This window comes from Lepisosteus platostomus, chromosome 25, assembly GCF_059453375.1.
Source record: "Lepisosteus platostomus isolate fLepPlt1 chromosome 25, fLepPlt1.hap1, whole genome shotgun sequence".
Classification (NCBI taxonomy): Eukaryota; Metazoa; Chordata; class Actinopteri; order Semionotiformes; family Lepisosteidae; genus Lepisosteus; species Lepisosteus platostomus.
In genome coordinates, this window is record NC_142635.1 from 15,957,985 (window position 1) to 15,973,877 (window position 15,893).

A 15,893-nucleotide genomic window follows, 5' to 3' on the forward strand; every position below is an offset into this window, starting at 1 on the left:
AGTGCTCAGGGCAGAGTCACCTTGAGTCAGTAATCCCTGACTCTTTCCTTTATAACCAGACTAATCTCTGTCCCTGAGAACACTCAGAGCCTCTTGACATGGCTCCCACAAGCCTCTATGCCTTACCATGATATCACCCTACTCTACTCTGCTCTGCTCTACCACACTTATCCACACACATATTCATACTGCTCTATCCCCTGCTTGGGCTTATGTCCCAGAATGCCACAGTGCAGCTGTAGAAATGAAACACAGGTGTGACTTGAGAGACAGCAGAGACCTCACCTGAGCATGGGTTTCACAACTGTCTCCAGCGAGATCTTGATGTCCAGCTCGTAGGCACAGGAGAACTCCACATTGATGGTCTTGTCCCTGGTGATGAGGTTCCCTGTGTTGTTCACACTCTCAATCCACACCGTGTTCTTGTACATAATGTGAGTGCCATTGGACTGCAAGCACATTTAAAGCAGGGCAACACAATGAATCCATCTTTACCTGGTATTCAATTAATTGGCAGTAAAATAAATCAGATCTGCTCTTAAAACAAAGTTTTCTCCTCAAAGTCCTGAATGACAATGTACCAGAGAAAGTGCAGCACAGTGGAGAGTGTTGATTTGCTTTGTATGGAGAGGGGTGCTGTACCTGCACAATGGAGCCACAGTGCCCCTTGGTGTTGTTGATCTGGAAGGAAATGAAGTCCTCGCCCTCGATGCCAGAGCAGTGCTGGTCATTGATACGCACATCCTCCCTCTCAAAGCCCAGCTGGAAAAGTTTGCACTTGGAGATGAACACCTCCATCTGGGAGTGTTTGCACATGACCTCTGCTTGGATGATGTCATCGTCTCCTGCAGACCACACAGCTTGTGACCCAAAGTGACCTGACCACGCCCTCTGGTGTCTCTACACTTAGCTCTTCCCAAAACCCCTCTCATCTCTCCTAACACTTCTGTCTTAATTTACTTTCACAGCAACGTGAGCTCAGCAATCAAGCTCATTTACATCATGTAGATCACATACTGAGAAACTAAATCAGCTTTCCATTTCAATCAGACAGTTTAGACACAATGAAGGAATCTTTGTGACAGTAAAATGCTGGATTTGGCTTTTTGTTTGAATTTCTATACGTGTTCTGACTAAGGATAAAGTCCACTTCCCCAAAAGGAGAAGGTGGAGTTTCTAGCCTCATGTCCTGTCTCTGCCCTCCTCCTCCTCTTCCTCCTGCTTCCTCACCATTTCCACTGTCCTGAAGCTCTGGACACCCACACAGGTCTCCCCCATTCTCCTGCTCGCAGGTGTTGTTCGTGCAGACCTCCTCCACGCAGGGGTCATAGATCCATTCTGCTAAAGACACACCCACACACCCCATCAGCTTCACCACCATCAAGTCGAGCCGAAGTAGCAGATGACAGTGATGTTACAATGACCTTGTAATTATTTTCTCCTGGTCTTGTCACATTTAACAATATCTTGCAATTACTGATCTCACAATTTAACGATTAGCTCTTAACACAAAATGGGAAAACAGACCCCATTTAATACTGTCTCATCAGCAACCTATTAGTCCCAGACTGCCTATTAGTCCCATGACCAACTGACCCTAATGCCAAACACCCACGCCAAGATTGGGCATGTTTTATCTTATGATAGTAGTTCTAATGTGACACACAAGTGAAAACTGTGACCCCTTTTCCTACGCATGTCCCTCAAGGCATTACCATTTCCTACACTGATAAATACACACACACTGTGGTCTTAGAGTTTGCTTGCTCCCTATTAAGTGTGTTAAAGAGCTTAGTACGCCCCAAGAGCGTTTATAAAGCATGAAGAGTCCCTCCCCTCCCGACACCTTCTCCCCTTTGCCACCAGGTGGCACTCTCCCCTTACAGCAGTTCTCCTGGGTTATCCACTTGGTGCTAAGCGTCCCAAAGGAGCGGCAGGCCTCAGCGTAGGCAGCGAGTGACCCGCAGACCTGGGCCTTCTGCTGGTTGTAGCAGCCATCCAGGTAGCACGACTCAAAAAAGGGCTGGGGGTCCAACAGGCCGTGGCAGGGCTGGAAGAAGCCCTTCATCTGGGTGAGCTTCAGGCAGCCATCCTCCCCCTGAAGCGCCGCAATGGCAGTGTTGTCACATGACTGGGCCAGTGCCACGTACTGGGTCTCATCACAACTGGGAGAAAGCAGATGCGTCAGCCGGTGCCCTCACAGAGGTTAGAAGGTTAGCCAAGCAGATCTCAGAGAAGCACTTGTATCTCCTTCTATTTTCAGTCTCCTCCAGGGTTGACCATTTTTCTTTTGTCAACTGCAGCTACTCTTTCCAATGAATTTCCCATTGCAACACATCCCACATGCACAGGAAAAAAGAGCAGGGCACAGAAAAGCTCACCTGTTCTGCATGCCATTGGTTTTCCAGCTCTGGGCCAGCTCCATGGCACTGACAGCAGGCTTGCCTCGGGATGTGATGTAGTCATCTGTGGGATCGCCATTGTAGTTGCCACACAGACCACAAACCTTGTTCTGCAGCCGGGGTCCCATGCTGATCCGCAGTGTATTGAAGCGGTTGTAACGCACCTGGATGTCCTGCACAGTATCAATCACCAGAAAGCCCTCGGAGCTGGACACCCTGGTCATCAGCCCCGTGACGAAGGGCACCGACACCGGTGTCCCGTTCACCTGCATGAGGCAGCACACAGGTGAATTACCATCATCAGACAGCACCTCCCACCTGATCTACCCACTGCTTTTAATCCTCTGAACGCAGCCTTGGCCATTCTGCACTTATTTTCTTGTCTAACCCTTTTCCAGTTCCGGTCTGAGAGTACACTGAGTGCTTTTTGGCTCCTGCTTTTCTACCATTTTATTTTTGCTGTTTTTTTTTTTCATTTCTTAATTTTTTAGATACATATACATGTCTGTTTAATCTATTTGTTTTATTTGTCTTGTTGGGTCCTGTCTACTGCATCTGGTTATTCTAACTTGCTACAAGCTGCTGAAGAGTTTCCCTGTCGCCTATTCTTCCGCCGCTAAGGACCACTCCAACTAACCTGCTCAGCAATGTTGACACAATGCCTCCACACATACCATGGCCGAACTGAAGCACTCCATTTCTGAGCTCCTGCGTTGCCCTGCGTGCCTATACCTTTCCTTCGGCCCTCCGTTAGCTCAGGGATCTAGGTTGTATCATTTGTCCAAGGCACCTGCACAGAGGTGACCAGGGGGCAGGGGGGCGGCTTATACAATCTGTGGCGCTTGGCTGTACTCCAAGCATCTGGTTGGATTGGCATAACCACAGAAATGGCAAGCTGCTCCTTCATTACTGAATAAACACCATTGCGTTACTGTTCATACCTATGGCTGCTGCGTTGTCTGAGGAATCCTCTTTCGCTCCAGCAAATCAACATGACATTAAATTTGCACTCATAAACAACTGCTCTCTAAATCAAATGACTAATAGATGCATTGACATTCTGTGCATGACTGAAGCCTGGCAACAACCAAATGAATTTATTTTATTAAATCAAACTATCCCTCCAGGTTTTGCTTATGTTTGCTTATGTTGGTTGTAGTTTACAGGGAAGATAATTATATCAAGGAGCTCTCTATTTACTCTGTCACCTCCTTTGAATACCTTGCCCTTAAACTCCATTGTTGATTATAACCGTTTATCGTCCTCCTAATTCCTGCTCTGTCTTTGTATCAGCACTGCTGACAACACTAAGCAGTATGACCTGTCCAGTCTTAATGCCTGGTGATTTTAACATTCATGTCCCCTTTGACAAAACTGGTCAACTACAATAGCTGACCTTGTCAATAATCTAAACACTGCATTGACTAGTACTTTGGATGAACTCACTCAGTTTCCTTCAAGCGTTCCTCTCAATGGTACAGTTTCCTTCAAGGGTTCCTCTCAATGGTACACACCTGAACTTCGGGCTTATAACAAACACCTACAAGTCTACAGAGCTTCCTCTAGCTACTGCCAGCTCCTCCTATATCTCTTATACAATTAGCTCAGGACTAGGAAATCATAAAGCGCTCTCATCAATAAGATCACTAAACCCCCTGAAAACTCTGCTCTCTCCGCCACCCCAGACCTCTATGCTTGGACTCTGATATAATGAATAACTACAGACCAATCTCTAATTTACCATTTGTACCGAAAGTTTTAGAGCATGTGGTTGCATATCAACTATAGGCACATATGATAGCTGATGACTTGTTTGAGCTTTTTAAGTCTGGTGTCCACTCAAATCATAGCACTGAGACAGCTCTTATCAGGGTTATGAACAACCTACTTATTGTCTCCAATTCAGGGGCTATAGTCCTCAGATTTATGTAAAATCTCCTTTCCCCTCTGGTCTCCCCGTCACGTATCTCTTGTTTGCATGACATCAAACTCTGGTTGACATCAAATTCCCTAAAGCTAAATAGTGGCAAAGAAGAAATTTTACTGGTGGGCAGCAAAACTTAGCTGGATAAACTTCTGGATAAAGAGTTTTACAGTAATGGTGGATGGTTTTTCCCATCCACGCATCAGCCATAGTCAGGAATCTGGGACTGATCCTCTCGTGTTGTTTGACCCACATGTGAAAAATATGATTAAGGCCTCTTTCTTTCACCTTAGAAATATTGCCCGCATTAGGCAATTTTTATCAATGTCTGATGCTGAGTGCCTGATTCAGACAATTTGGTGACCATGCCCTCTCTGTTGCTGCTCCAGTGCTGTGGAATGACCTTACTCAGACTTTACAGGAGCCAGCTTCTTTTACTCTCTTCAAATCTAAACTTAAAACCGATCTTTTTACCAAAGCCTACATCTGATTGTGTGCAGTCAACTTGAAAAAAACCTGTGTGCTCTTGTTTTTTTTTTCCATTTACTTTTATTATAATTTTCTTGTCTTTTTCTTTATTCATGATGTACAGCGTCCTTCAGTTTGGAAAGGTACTTTATAAATAGAAATTGATCTTTATAATTAAAAGTATTTATTATTATTATTAGTATTATCATCCGATGCTTGCTCCTGAGCAATTCTAAGCAAGGCTCTGGAACAGCTCTCTTCTCTGATGCACAATGAACAAGAAGATCTGACACAATTCTCCTACTCCAGAGGGTGATTTACTATTGCTATTACCGATATTCATTACTGTTACTAGGATCAATAGCACCAGTGAGGTTATCATCACTGGGAGCAGCACTGGCAATAACAGCAAAGGCAGCAGCAGAAGCAGGATGACTAGGTGGCCCTGGCATTATGGAGAAACCACGGAGACAAGTACTGCCTCATGCCGCCCACGAACCTTCACAGTGTTGCCTGAGATGAGGATGTTCTCTTCATTGATGTAGAGGTAGACGTGGGAGATGGTGGTGAGGTTGGGCATGCTCCACTTGTCAAAGTTGGCGATGAGCTGGAAGGAGAGCTCGGGCAGCTTGTGGCAGATGGTGGACAAGACAAAGGAGCAGGAGGCGGGCAGGCGCAGTGAAGCGCCGTCGAAGGTGCGGAAGACCCCGCCCCCCGAGGCGATGCAGTGCTGGCTGCGCCGCGGGAAGCAGCCCCTCACCCCGTGCCGCAGGGCACACTCCTCCTCTGACTTGCACCTCCGCGGGTCACACTGAATCAGGTTGCGCCCGATGCACTGGCACCGCTTGGTGCAGTCGCCGTTCCAGAACAGCTGCTTGGGCTGAGGGACGGGAAGGAGAAGGAAAGAGAATGTGGAGAAACCGAGGGAGAATGCAGCAGAGACAGGGACAGGTCTTGTGGGTAGCTACTCTCTCAGTATCTCTCACCTCGCAGGACCTCACACGGGAGGGAAAGAAACAAGCACATGGGAGAGTAACAAACACTCTCACCTCGTAGTACTTGCCATCTGTGTAGCAGCCACAGTTCTGGGACAGGATGCAGCTCTTGCCGTTGATGACGAAGCCCTGGTCACACTGACAGCCCTCCACGCAGTAATGGTTGCAGTCCCGCGGTCCTCGTGCAGGGGCGCACTGAGGCTGACACACAGCCATACAGCTCTCATAGTGGCTGTTGGCTGGGCAGCTAAGAGCTGGGCAAGAACAAAGAAAACTCAAAGACACTGACCAGCTCTCCTGCTCCCGCAGAGCCCTGACACACACCATTCTTTCACTTCTTCTTGTTTGCTGTTGCTCGTAAAGGGAGAACTGCAAAGCCTTTTCAGTTGGGAATCTGACCCTACTAGGGACACAACATACCACTGCAGCTACGACTGTGTACGGGGCTCCTGTGCGTTCTGATCCATTTTGGAATGAATGTTTTCACACCGACCACAACTAAACACAGAAAGCCACGATCCAGGAAGTTGAGAATGGGGTGAGGAGAGGACAGCACGGAGACGAGAGAACAACTCACCACATGGTGTGTTATTCCTCCAGCCTATCACAGGGATGCCCTGTGTCTGACATATGCTGGCGTAGATCTGCAACCAGTTGCAGACGGTGTCCAGTGCACCCTGGTCGATGCAGCTGTCCTGCAGGCAGTTTTGGTAGAAGTACCCTGGCGCTACCTTACTGTGACAGCGGAAGAATGCCCCATTGCGGTCAGGGATCAGGCTGCAAAGCCTCATGGCCTCAGGGTCCAGGTAGCCATTGACAGGCTCCCCAAGGTAGAGGGCATTGTTGTTGTTGTTGTTGTTGCCGCCGTTGTTGTGGTAGTTATTGCCATTGTTGTTATTGCCATTGTTGTTTCCGCCATTGTCCGCCAGCCCGCTGTCGCCTGCCGCCCCTCCCTCTCGGTGGGCACACCGGGGGCACGCATCTCCACAGCCCACCCTGCAGAATGTGTCCCGCTCTGCCCACGCCATGCCCCAGTCATTCGCACTGAGTGTTGGTGGCCCAGGGGGTAAACCCTGGCACAGGCCGCAGGTGGCGTTATAGAGGTCACGTGGCAGGGTCAAGGACAGGGAGGTCTTCCAGTCGTAGGCCACCTTCAGCCCAAAGTCCGTCTCCACCACCAGCTGCAATCCAAAGGTAAAAATGTTGACCTTTCCCGGGCCCAGCTTGAGGGGCAGATACAGGCGCTCATTGTTCACCTGAGAAAGGATAATAAGATTATTTTACTTAGAGGAAAACAGCTCTGACTGTGGACAGAACTAAGGCCTTCAACATCTGAGCATCTTCTTTGAAAGCCAGTGCTGCTGTCCCTTTCACAACCTACCACAGAAACACAAGGTGACGCAGAAGACTGTAGAAGAAGCAGGAGAAAGCAGAACGACTTTCCTTTAACAGACCTCTTAATTATTTTCTAGTTTATTTGTAACTCAGAGTTTGACCTTAAATTACTGGTTATTACTTAATTTACTGGTAAATTTACTGTTTGACCTTGGTAAGAGTTCTAATTTTTAGGAATGAAGGATTAAAAGGCGATGGGCCTGATCTGCTGGACTGTACCCAAGTCCTAACCCCTCTCCCAGCTCTTCCTTACCGTAATAGTGTGCTTGTAGCTGCGGGACACTTCAATCTCATAGTTATACACTTCCAGGATGAAACCCTTCACCCAGATCGCCTGGCCTGTGTGCCGATCTTCGCTCCGCGCTGAGAGACTGAACTGCGGCACGCCCTGCCCCCCCCCCAGCTCTTCCTCCCTCTCACACAAGGTGTTGGCCAGCCGCAGTGTGCAACTGCTCTGCAGGTCGAATGCCACACCACTGAAGGGGAGGAAGTGGCCGTAGCCAGCAGCGATACAGACAGCCTCAGTACGTGGTTGACAGAAGTATAGTCCACTGTCCTCCAGGCAGTACTCCTCCGGCCTGCAGGGGGCGCTGTGGCAGTAGACAGTGTTGTCGGTGCCGTTACAGTAGCAGAGCTCCTGGCACTCCCAGTCCACCCAGAAGGTCTCGTTAGTGGACAGCTGCAGGCCCCGGTACTGGCAGCCACAGTCTGCCTTAGGAATGCACTGGCCGTCCTTCAGTGCGTAGCCCTCATCACACTGGCACCCCTCAGAGCAGGGCAGCGGGCAGATGCCCTCTGGCTCCAGGTTGGCACAGGTGGGGGGGCAGGCGGTCGTGCACTCCTCGAAGTGGCTGTACTCAGGACAGGGCAGAGCTAGGGTCACAGAGGACAGGACAGCGTGAGAGAGCCACACAGATGCATTCACAGTCTGCAAATAAGATGAGGCTGTTTGGCTAATCTAGCTTGCTTGGTTATTTTGAAAGAAAGCAAAGAGAGATTATGAGGAGAATGTTCAAATTCTATGTTAATCCTACTCAGATGCCCAACTAGCCATTATATAATATGGTTGTACAATACAACTGCATTGTATACTCTGTCATGTTAATGCTCTGGCAGTTTACTATAGCAGGGTTAACAACAAATGCAGTTTTGCAATTTAATATACTCTTGCACTATTGTGTCACATTTAGATACAAGAATCAGGTGCTATGCAAGCGGTGATATAATCCGTCCCCAGCATGGGCAGGGCTAAGAAGAGCTCATGTGAGAGAGAGCGGATACATACGGCAGCTGGTGGCACTCCTCCAGGGTCCAAGGCTGACCTGGGCATCGTGGCAGGCAGAGGCATACGCCTGCAAGGAGGAGCAGAGGGCCGAGCGGTTGCCCTCCCGGACGCACATGTTGTACAGGCAGTTGCGGAAGAAGGGCGAGGGGTTCACGGCGGCGTGGCAGCTCAGGAAAGAGCTGTTAGCGGGGTCATTGATCGTTCCGCACAGCCAAGGGCTCTGATAGAGCCGCAGGTCCACGCACATACGGTACAGGTCTTCACAGTCGCCGTTGCACGTCAGGTCATCGGCGATGGCCCGCCAGCCCTCGGCGAAGAGCTCGGCGTTGTCCGTCAGCTTCCCGCTGGGCAGCCGCAGCTCGTCGGAGGCATTGCCGTTGAAGAACCCACACAGCCCGCAGGTGGCATTGTAGAAGAGGGTGGAGAGTGTGACGTTGAGCAGGCCCTGCCGGGTGTAGCGCACCGCCAGCACCCCGCTCCACTCCACGACGGTGGCATTGCCTGGGGCCCGGTAGATCAGCAGCGTGTCCAGGGGGTGGACATATGGCAGGACGACCGCATCTCCGTTCAGCTGCACAAAACACCCAGAGTGACACACAGCCCTTAGAATCAGGCCTCCGCTCTCCTTGAGAGACGCATCTGCATTTTCCTTCACCTTGCTTTGTGCGTTTGAGCCCTTTTCTGTAACAGCTCACTCATTAATAAGCCAGCCAGCTATTCCACCTTAAACTCTGCAGTTCTGTTCTTGAAAAACACACAAATGTTCAATGAATCAAATGTTCAAAAGTTGGAAATGTTAATGGAGAGGGGGGGTGTTCATTTCCATGCTTCTCACCAGACAAAACACTGATGACATATACACTCATACCCCAGTATCCACACCTAATTCATTCCTGAAAATCGGTTTGGAAAGTGAGAGATTCTAAATCGAAAATACAAATTACGTTATTCCTGATGGGAAAAATTCCACCCCGTTCTGAACCGAAGACAACTTCACTCTAAGTAACATATAATACCGTACAGGCCTTTTCCACCTTAAATGCTGCTGCAGTGATGTTATGTCGCCTTTTGCCTGTCGATGACTCTCTTCGGTCAATACTAATCCGGATTGAATTCTGTAGACATCCAGTGAAAGGGAATATCCAAATAAATAGCGACTGTCCAAATTGTATTTTGGTATCGAATATATTTTTAGAAATCGCAAACCGATTTTTAAAACTCACAATAACACTAACTTGCACTGGGAAAAACTGCACTTTCTCCTTTTTACAATGGCCCTCCCCCCCGATTATAAAAACGTCTCACAATTCTGACACCGAGGTGTGGGAGACAATGTAACAGACTATCAAAATCCTGAAGCACAAGAAATTTTACTGTACCATTTTTTTAAAATATGACCCTCTGAACATGGCATATCAGAATACATTGGGAAAAGGTGATTGCACTTTCTGCTCTATTGCTATGGGCCTCCCTCCCGTTTAAAACTGCTACATTAAACTTTCTTGCAAAATGCAAGATTTTAAGACTTTTAATGATCAGAAGGCAAGGTCGTGGTGAATATGCAATACATGTATGTGCCAGTGAATTCATGTTTCGCCTTTGTCTTATTTACTCGTTGTCTAACACGACAGTTTGGGTTATTGTGAGTTTTGAAAACTGGTTTTCTGATTTTCTGAAATGTGTTTCATACAAAAATGCAATTTGGACAGTCACTACTTACATATTCCCCTTTACTGAGGATAAACAGTAATCCATCCGGATTAGTTTTTAAACATGACTGTAGAGAGCCATCTTCAGGCGAAAGGCGATTTAACATCACAGCAGTCGCATTTAAGGTGGAACGAAAAACGCGAATAAGTAGCCATCTTCATCCTCGTCAGAACATTATAGCAAGCTTCATAAACAACGCAGTTCTACTCAAATAAGCCAACTATAACTGTAAAATAATTAATGATGTCATATTAAGATTTTTTTTGCAAGCGAACTGCTAGAACGACGTTTATACTGCTGTCGACTATTACGCTAAAATGGATAAGAAAAATAAAAAACCCCAGTCAGAATGAAATAAAACACGTGAAACAAACTCTTCCTTAGGGCCCATGATGACCAGCAACTACGAAACAAACACAAAAACCATTTGAAAATCAGAGCACAAGCTTTCATAGACGAATTTTCGCTAATCCGAACATGAAGAGTTTGTACCTTGTAATTCGTCAAGAACGAAATTTCGCAAATACAAACTTTGAAATTCGACAGAGACCGGTTGTGGCCGAGGATCGTCTGCAAACACTTGAATTCAGCGCCGCTGTTCCTGCGCTGCGCAAGGCATCGCGGTAAAAGACGCTGTCAGCAGAGCCGGGAGACCGCTCTGTGACTGTTTTGAATACTTTTAAACGATTTCATGCAAGTTTAAGTTTGAATTTGTTTTCAAGTCCTCATTAGGGATGACCTCACTGGCCCTGGACTGTCTTATTTTCACCCAGGAAGGTCTTGTTCAGTGGGACACATACCTTTACAGTATCGAAGTCGGTACCTCCCAGCTGCACCTCCAGATCTGCCAACCTGGCCACCACCGGCCTGACCCAGGATGGACCCTTGCTCCCCAACCGGCGCCCGATCTTTACCTCCGGCGCGGAAACATTGATCCCCCCAGCTCCACATGGCTTCAGCAGAAAGTAGGAATTTTCGTCAGGGAAGGGGAGGGCGGCACCGTCGAAGGTAGCGATCACCTGGCTCTGTGCCACAGAGCAGACACCCTCCCGGCGGGGGTAGCAGCCCAGCCGCCCCAGCTCTGCTGTGCACACCTCGCCTTCCCCACAGGAGTCGTTGAAGCAGGAGATCTCCCCCTGGGGTCCGCACACACACCGCTGTGAGCAGTCCCCCGCCGGCCCAGCCCAGAAGGACTCGTTCAAGGGGTAGTACAGTCCATCCCGCTCACAGCCACACTCGTGCAGCGGCACGCAGAGGCTGCCGCTGAGCACGTAGCCCTCGCCGCACTGGCAGCCCTCGGTGCAGGGGTGGGCACAGTACAGGTGGGACGTCAGGTCGGAACAGGACGGCGGGCAGCTGCTGGTGCACACCTGGTAGTGGCTGAACTCTGGGCAGGACAGCGCTGTTGTGAAAGATGACACAAGGTCGATAAAGATCTCTGACTTCACGACCCAAAAAACAGGCCGCGGCGAGAGAAGGCAGTGCCAGGGCGATGCCCTTCCTGCTGGCACAAGAGCGTAGCTGTCAGCATCAGCACCTGCAGGGACTGCTGTTTCACTGCCAATCGAACTGCCTCCGCAGGGAGCAGTGTCACGGACGTCCAAAGGGACTAACCGTGGGGAGCAGGAGAGTAGAAAAAGACCCATATGCGTAGCGGCGAGACGGGAAAAAGGCCCGGGCTCATTAGTGCAAAGAGTTCAGGAATGCCGTATAGAAACCTATGCCCTCAGGGAGCGGACGTGGGGCGCCCTGGTGCTAGGCGGGTCTCAGGACATCCGAACATCAATGCTGAGCCAGGACAGAGTGCAAGACCCGGAAATATATAGCCCAAGAGAAAGAGAGGGACAGGAAGGACAGCAGACCAGAAACTAGGGACAGGACAGAGAAGGAGCGCCCCCTGGCTGCAGAGGGCGTGACAAGCAGATGAGTTCAATTTGAGTCAGCAATACAGAGAGAGCGGGAGGGGCCACTTACCACAGAAGGTACGGGACCTCCAGGAGCGGATGGTGACACCCAGGGCCTGGCAGGCCAGAGCATAGGCCTGGATGGCCTGGCAGAGAGTGGTGATGTTGTCGCGGTTGCTGCACATGTCGTAGACGCAGCTGTAGACAAAGGCAGTGGGGTCCACCACGGTCCGGCAGTCCCGGAAGGGCCCGTCCGTCTTGTTGATGATGCCGCAGTAGTCCGGTCGAAAGTAGAAGGACTCGGTGGCAGCATCACAGAGGCTGCAGTTCTGGGCGCAGCCATCTGAGCAGCGCCAGTCTGCATCCTCCACCTGCCAGCCCCCCCCCAGCTCCACCACACTTTCTGCCAGCGCGCCACTGGGCAGCACGGGGTCATCTGCGGGGTCGTCGTTGTAGTTCCCACAGAGGCCGCAGGTGTTGTTGAAGTAGGAGCTGGGCAGGGATATGGAGGCGTAGTGCTGTCCATCGTAGGTCACCAGCAGGCCGAAGTCTGTCTCCAGGGCAACCGCCACACCAGACTGGTACACCCGCAGAGCGCCAAGCTGCAGCTGCACGGGCAGAGTTTTCACTAGGCCGTCCACCTGAAGGAGGGGGAAGGAGGGGGCAGGTCAGGGTGGGATTGTTGACATTTCGCACATGATAAAGAATATCTGCCTCTCAGGCACCCCTGTGATTCCCCAGGGGTTTGCCTCTACTCTTCCCATCATTTCTCCCTACACTTTGCTCTGCTTTATGAGCATAGGTGCCATAAAGGTGAGCTGTAGTTTAGCAGCATCATGCCCGCTGTCTCACCTGTACAGTGCCCAGGCTGCCCTTGGGTAGCGTGACGCGGTGCCCGTACACCTCCACCCGCACATCGCGCAGCCAGGAAACCGAGGTGCCCACACGGTTTTCATTCTTGGCCTCCACACTGAAGGAGGGCAGGCCGGGGATGTCCCAACAGGGCCTAGCCAGCAGGTAGGAGCAGGTGCCCTGGAAGTGGTAGAGGAAGCCGTCGAAGGTGTGGTAGTGGGGGTCGCCGAACACCACGCAGGTGCTGGTACGGGTGGGCTGGCAGTGGTACGTGCCCTCCTGGAGCTCACAGGTCTGCAGCGGCCCGCAGGGCAGCTCCTGGCACACAATCTCATTCTCGAGGTCCAGGCAGCGGCACTTCTGAGAGCACTGCTCCGACAGCCAGAAAACCTCCCCACGCCGATAGAACCGCCCTGCCACAGACCGCAACAGAGAGGGGTGTCACCAGCCGCCGCAGCCTTCAGAACAGTTACTCAGAATCAGAAGAATGAACCATTTCTGCATTTTTACCACCAAGACGCTTCAATGAATTTTAGTTGATCTTCAAAGTTTAAGCCTAAATGTTTCTTCTCTTAAGTATTTTTACTTCTCAACAACAACCGTGCAACTCTCGGCGCAAGTCCTGCCAGCAAACATCTTGCAGAGGAAAAACTGTCCAAATTGGCATCTGATTTTCAGCTGTGATTAAATCTTTTCCGCCTGCACTGGTCTGTAATGTCATGTCCTGCAATGTGTTCAGTGTTTGTTTACTACCCTTGCGTTGACCTTCGCGCATCTGGTTTAGTGTTTACTTGAAGTCTGTGGGTGAGAGTGACCCCAAAGGTAGCTCAGTCACATTAGGCGCATTTAAATCTGGATAGAAAACTTTCAGTTCAAGAGCTGCTTTTGTGATTGTTTTATCTTCTGTATCTTCATCTTTGTAATTTAAAAAAATATATATTTTATAGTCAAGTGTTATCTTTATGCATTGCATAGTGCTTTGAGAAGGAACTCTATGATATCAGCTTACTGTAATATCTGTGCTGAGATACTAGTATCTCAGTCTGTACACAGATAAGTGATCATGTCTGTCGGTCAAGGACTGATTGTGTTGTCTGGCAGCACTGCTACTGGGAATCAGGCCGGCGAAGCTCTTCTGTGTATATTGAGCTGCATTGAACTGAATGAAAGCTCCTGCTGATTTCCTAATGAGACATGGACTGGCGCAGACAGAGAGCGAGAGCAAGAGGGACGTGTGATGCTACCATTGAGGCTGCAACCATTGGCCGGGTCGATCTGCTCGCCGTCGATGCGAAAGAGCCAGCGGCCGGGCCGGTTGACGTTGGTGGTCTGTTCAATGTTGACCACATCGTTGGAGCGGGAGCCTGGCAGGTTGAAGAAGTGGTTGACGTCTCCGCCATTGAAGCCTGACTGGAGATGAGATAAAAGGGGGAAGAAAGAGAGCCGGTCTCAATGTCACACACTAACAGACAGCTACACATTGAGCACCGGGACTGGCATCTGTTTTAAGATGTGAGTGGAACATGGCGGGATTGTTAAGGAATGGGTATCTGGTTATTGACAGATGATGTACCATGATGTACAAGACTTTTTGAAAAAACACACTTGGATTCACTCCTGATGTTTCAATATTCTTTTTCTGATTAGCAATCAACACAGGTTGCCTAATTAATATCGAATCCTTAACCAGTATTGACTGTTTAAATTAGATGAAATGTTCGATTTCAATGTAATGAACAGGTGGGTGCTGTTAAACATTTAAAGCAGGGGTTCCCTATCCTGGACTTGGGCACCCCTACACCTGCTGGGTTTCATTGCAGCTGAACTCTTGACTTCAATCCTGAACCAGTTGCATGATTATATCCTTTGCAAGTTTTTTTATTACTTAAAGTGGACATTCTATGTAAAACAAAGCCTGTAAGTTTAGGCAAGTTTAGTTTAAATTAAACCTACTTTTAGATCCTTTAAGGGTTCAATGATTAAATTTAGTGCTCAGGTGAAAAGAAACCCAGCAGATATGTGCGTCCCTAGGAGCAGTATTGGAAAGCCCTGACCTAAAAGGTGTCTGCTTTTGGAATTGAGCAGCCCACCAGCCCCCAGTTACCTGAGCGGCTGTGCCCCCCAGCCCAGTGAGCGGGTCACCACCGCTGGCAGTGCCAGTGGTCCAGGAGATATCCCCATAGTTGAACATGGCGAAAAAGAAGACACCATCCGAAATGAGCACAGCTTGGAAAGTGTTCACCTGTGTGGGGACATGGAGACAAGGGCTAAGTCGGCCAGGCTAGTGAGTGACCTGTGCTCCAGAGATGAAGTCAAGTTACTGGACACACAACACAACAGAGATGGAAAGGTAATAAGCAGGTGCAAACAAAGAACTCCCTGTAGTAGTTTACTGGGCCTCTACCATGACTAACTAGGATCCAGGGTCATCCTGTCTCTCTCTGACTTGTTCTTTCCAACATGCCTTCCCTGTACTGCGCTACAGCTCTGCCTCTCCCAAAGGTGGGCACAGGAAACTTCTCTGACAGGCCATGAAGCAGAGGGTTCGGGTTCTGGAAGAGCTTTACCGGCGTGGTCTGGCTGCCGCCATAGAAGGTGACCTGGTGCCAGGTGGCGATGAAGACCCAGGTGGCCGTGAAGGATGCCATGTTCTTGAAGTACTTGCGGATGTCCTGCGTCGCTCTGTGCAGGATGTCCGGCTCAGTGGTCTCGCGGTAGTACACGTCTCCCCTGATGCCGTTGTGCACATCAGCCCAGAAGGGGGCGATGAAGGAACGGCTGTCAGTCAAGGGGAAGGCCTCGGGCGTGAACTGGCTGACCTGCACGTTGAAGGAGATCACCCCATTGTTGTTGACCTGCAGAGTCAGATGGGAACCCATCAGCACAACACCGCAGCAGAGTGGCTGAAGACATCGCCTAAGAAAAAAGACTACGAAGTCAAAAGAGGTGAGCACTGGT

General features: G+C 49.6%; 1 protein-coding gene across 3 annotated transcripts in view; it reads right to left on the reverse strand.

Moving 5' to 3' along the window:
* tecta (tectorin alpha) overlaps positions 1–15,893 on the reverse strand; it is a 30,692-nt gene that overhangs the window by 4,849 nt on the left and 9,950 nt on the right. Inside the window, exons 3-18 of one of the 3 annotated variants that reach the window (XR_015930441.1) lie at positions 15,503–15,790; positions 15,040–15,177; positions 14,180–14,345; positions 12,936–13,348; positions 12,154–12,724; positions 10,980–11,581; positions 8,470–9,040; positions 7,438–8,057; positions 6,367–7,045; positions 5,844–6,043; positions 5,294–5,674; positions 2,382–2,668; positions 1,970–2,165; positions 1,231–1,341; positions 643–845; positions 286–449 (exon numbers count right to left, since the gene is read on the reverse strand). Coding sequence is in view for 1 of the 3 variants with exons in the window: in XM_088620048.1 (XP_088476174.1) it covers positions 286–449; positions 643–845; positions 1,231–1,341; positions 1,885–2,165; positions 2,382–2,668; positions 5,294–5,674; positions 5,844–6,043; positions 6,367–7,045; positions 7,438–8,057; positions 8,470–9,040; positions 10,980–11,581; positions 12,154–12,724; positions 12,936–13,348; positions 14,180–14,345; positions 15,040–15,177; positions 15,503–15,790 (5,675 nt within the window). In the remaining 2 variants the exon portion in view is untranslated. Of the gene's footprint in view, positions 1–285; positions 450–642; positions 846–1,230; positions 1,342–1,884; positions 2,166–2,381; positions 2,669–5,293; positions 5,675–5,843; positions 6,044–6,366; positions 7,046–7,437; positions 8,058–8,469; positions 9,041–10,979; positions 11,582–12,153; positions 12,725–12,935; positions 13,349–14,179; positions 14,346–15,039; positions 15,178–15,502; positions 15,791–15,893 lie in introns of those variants that run through there. The other 2 variants (XM_088620048.1, XR_015930442.1) reach the window with 2 other exon arrangements.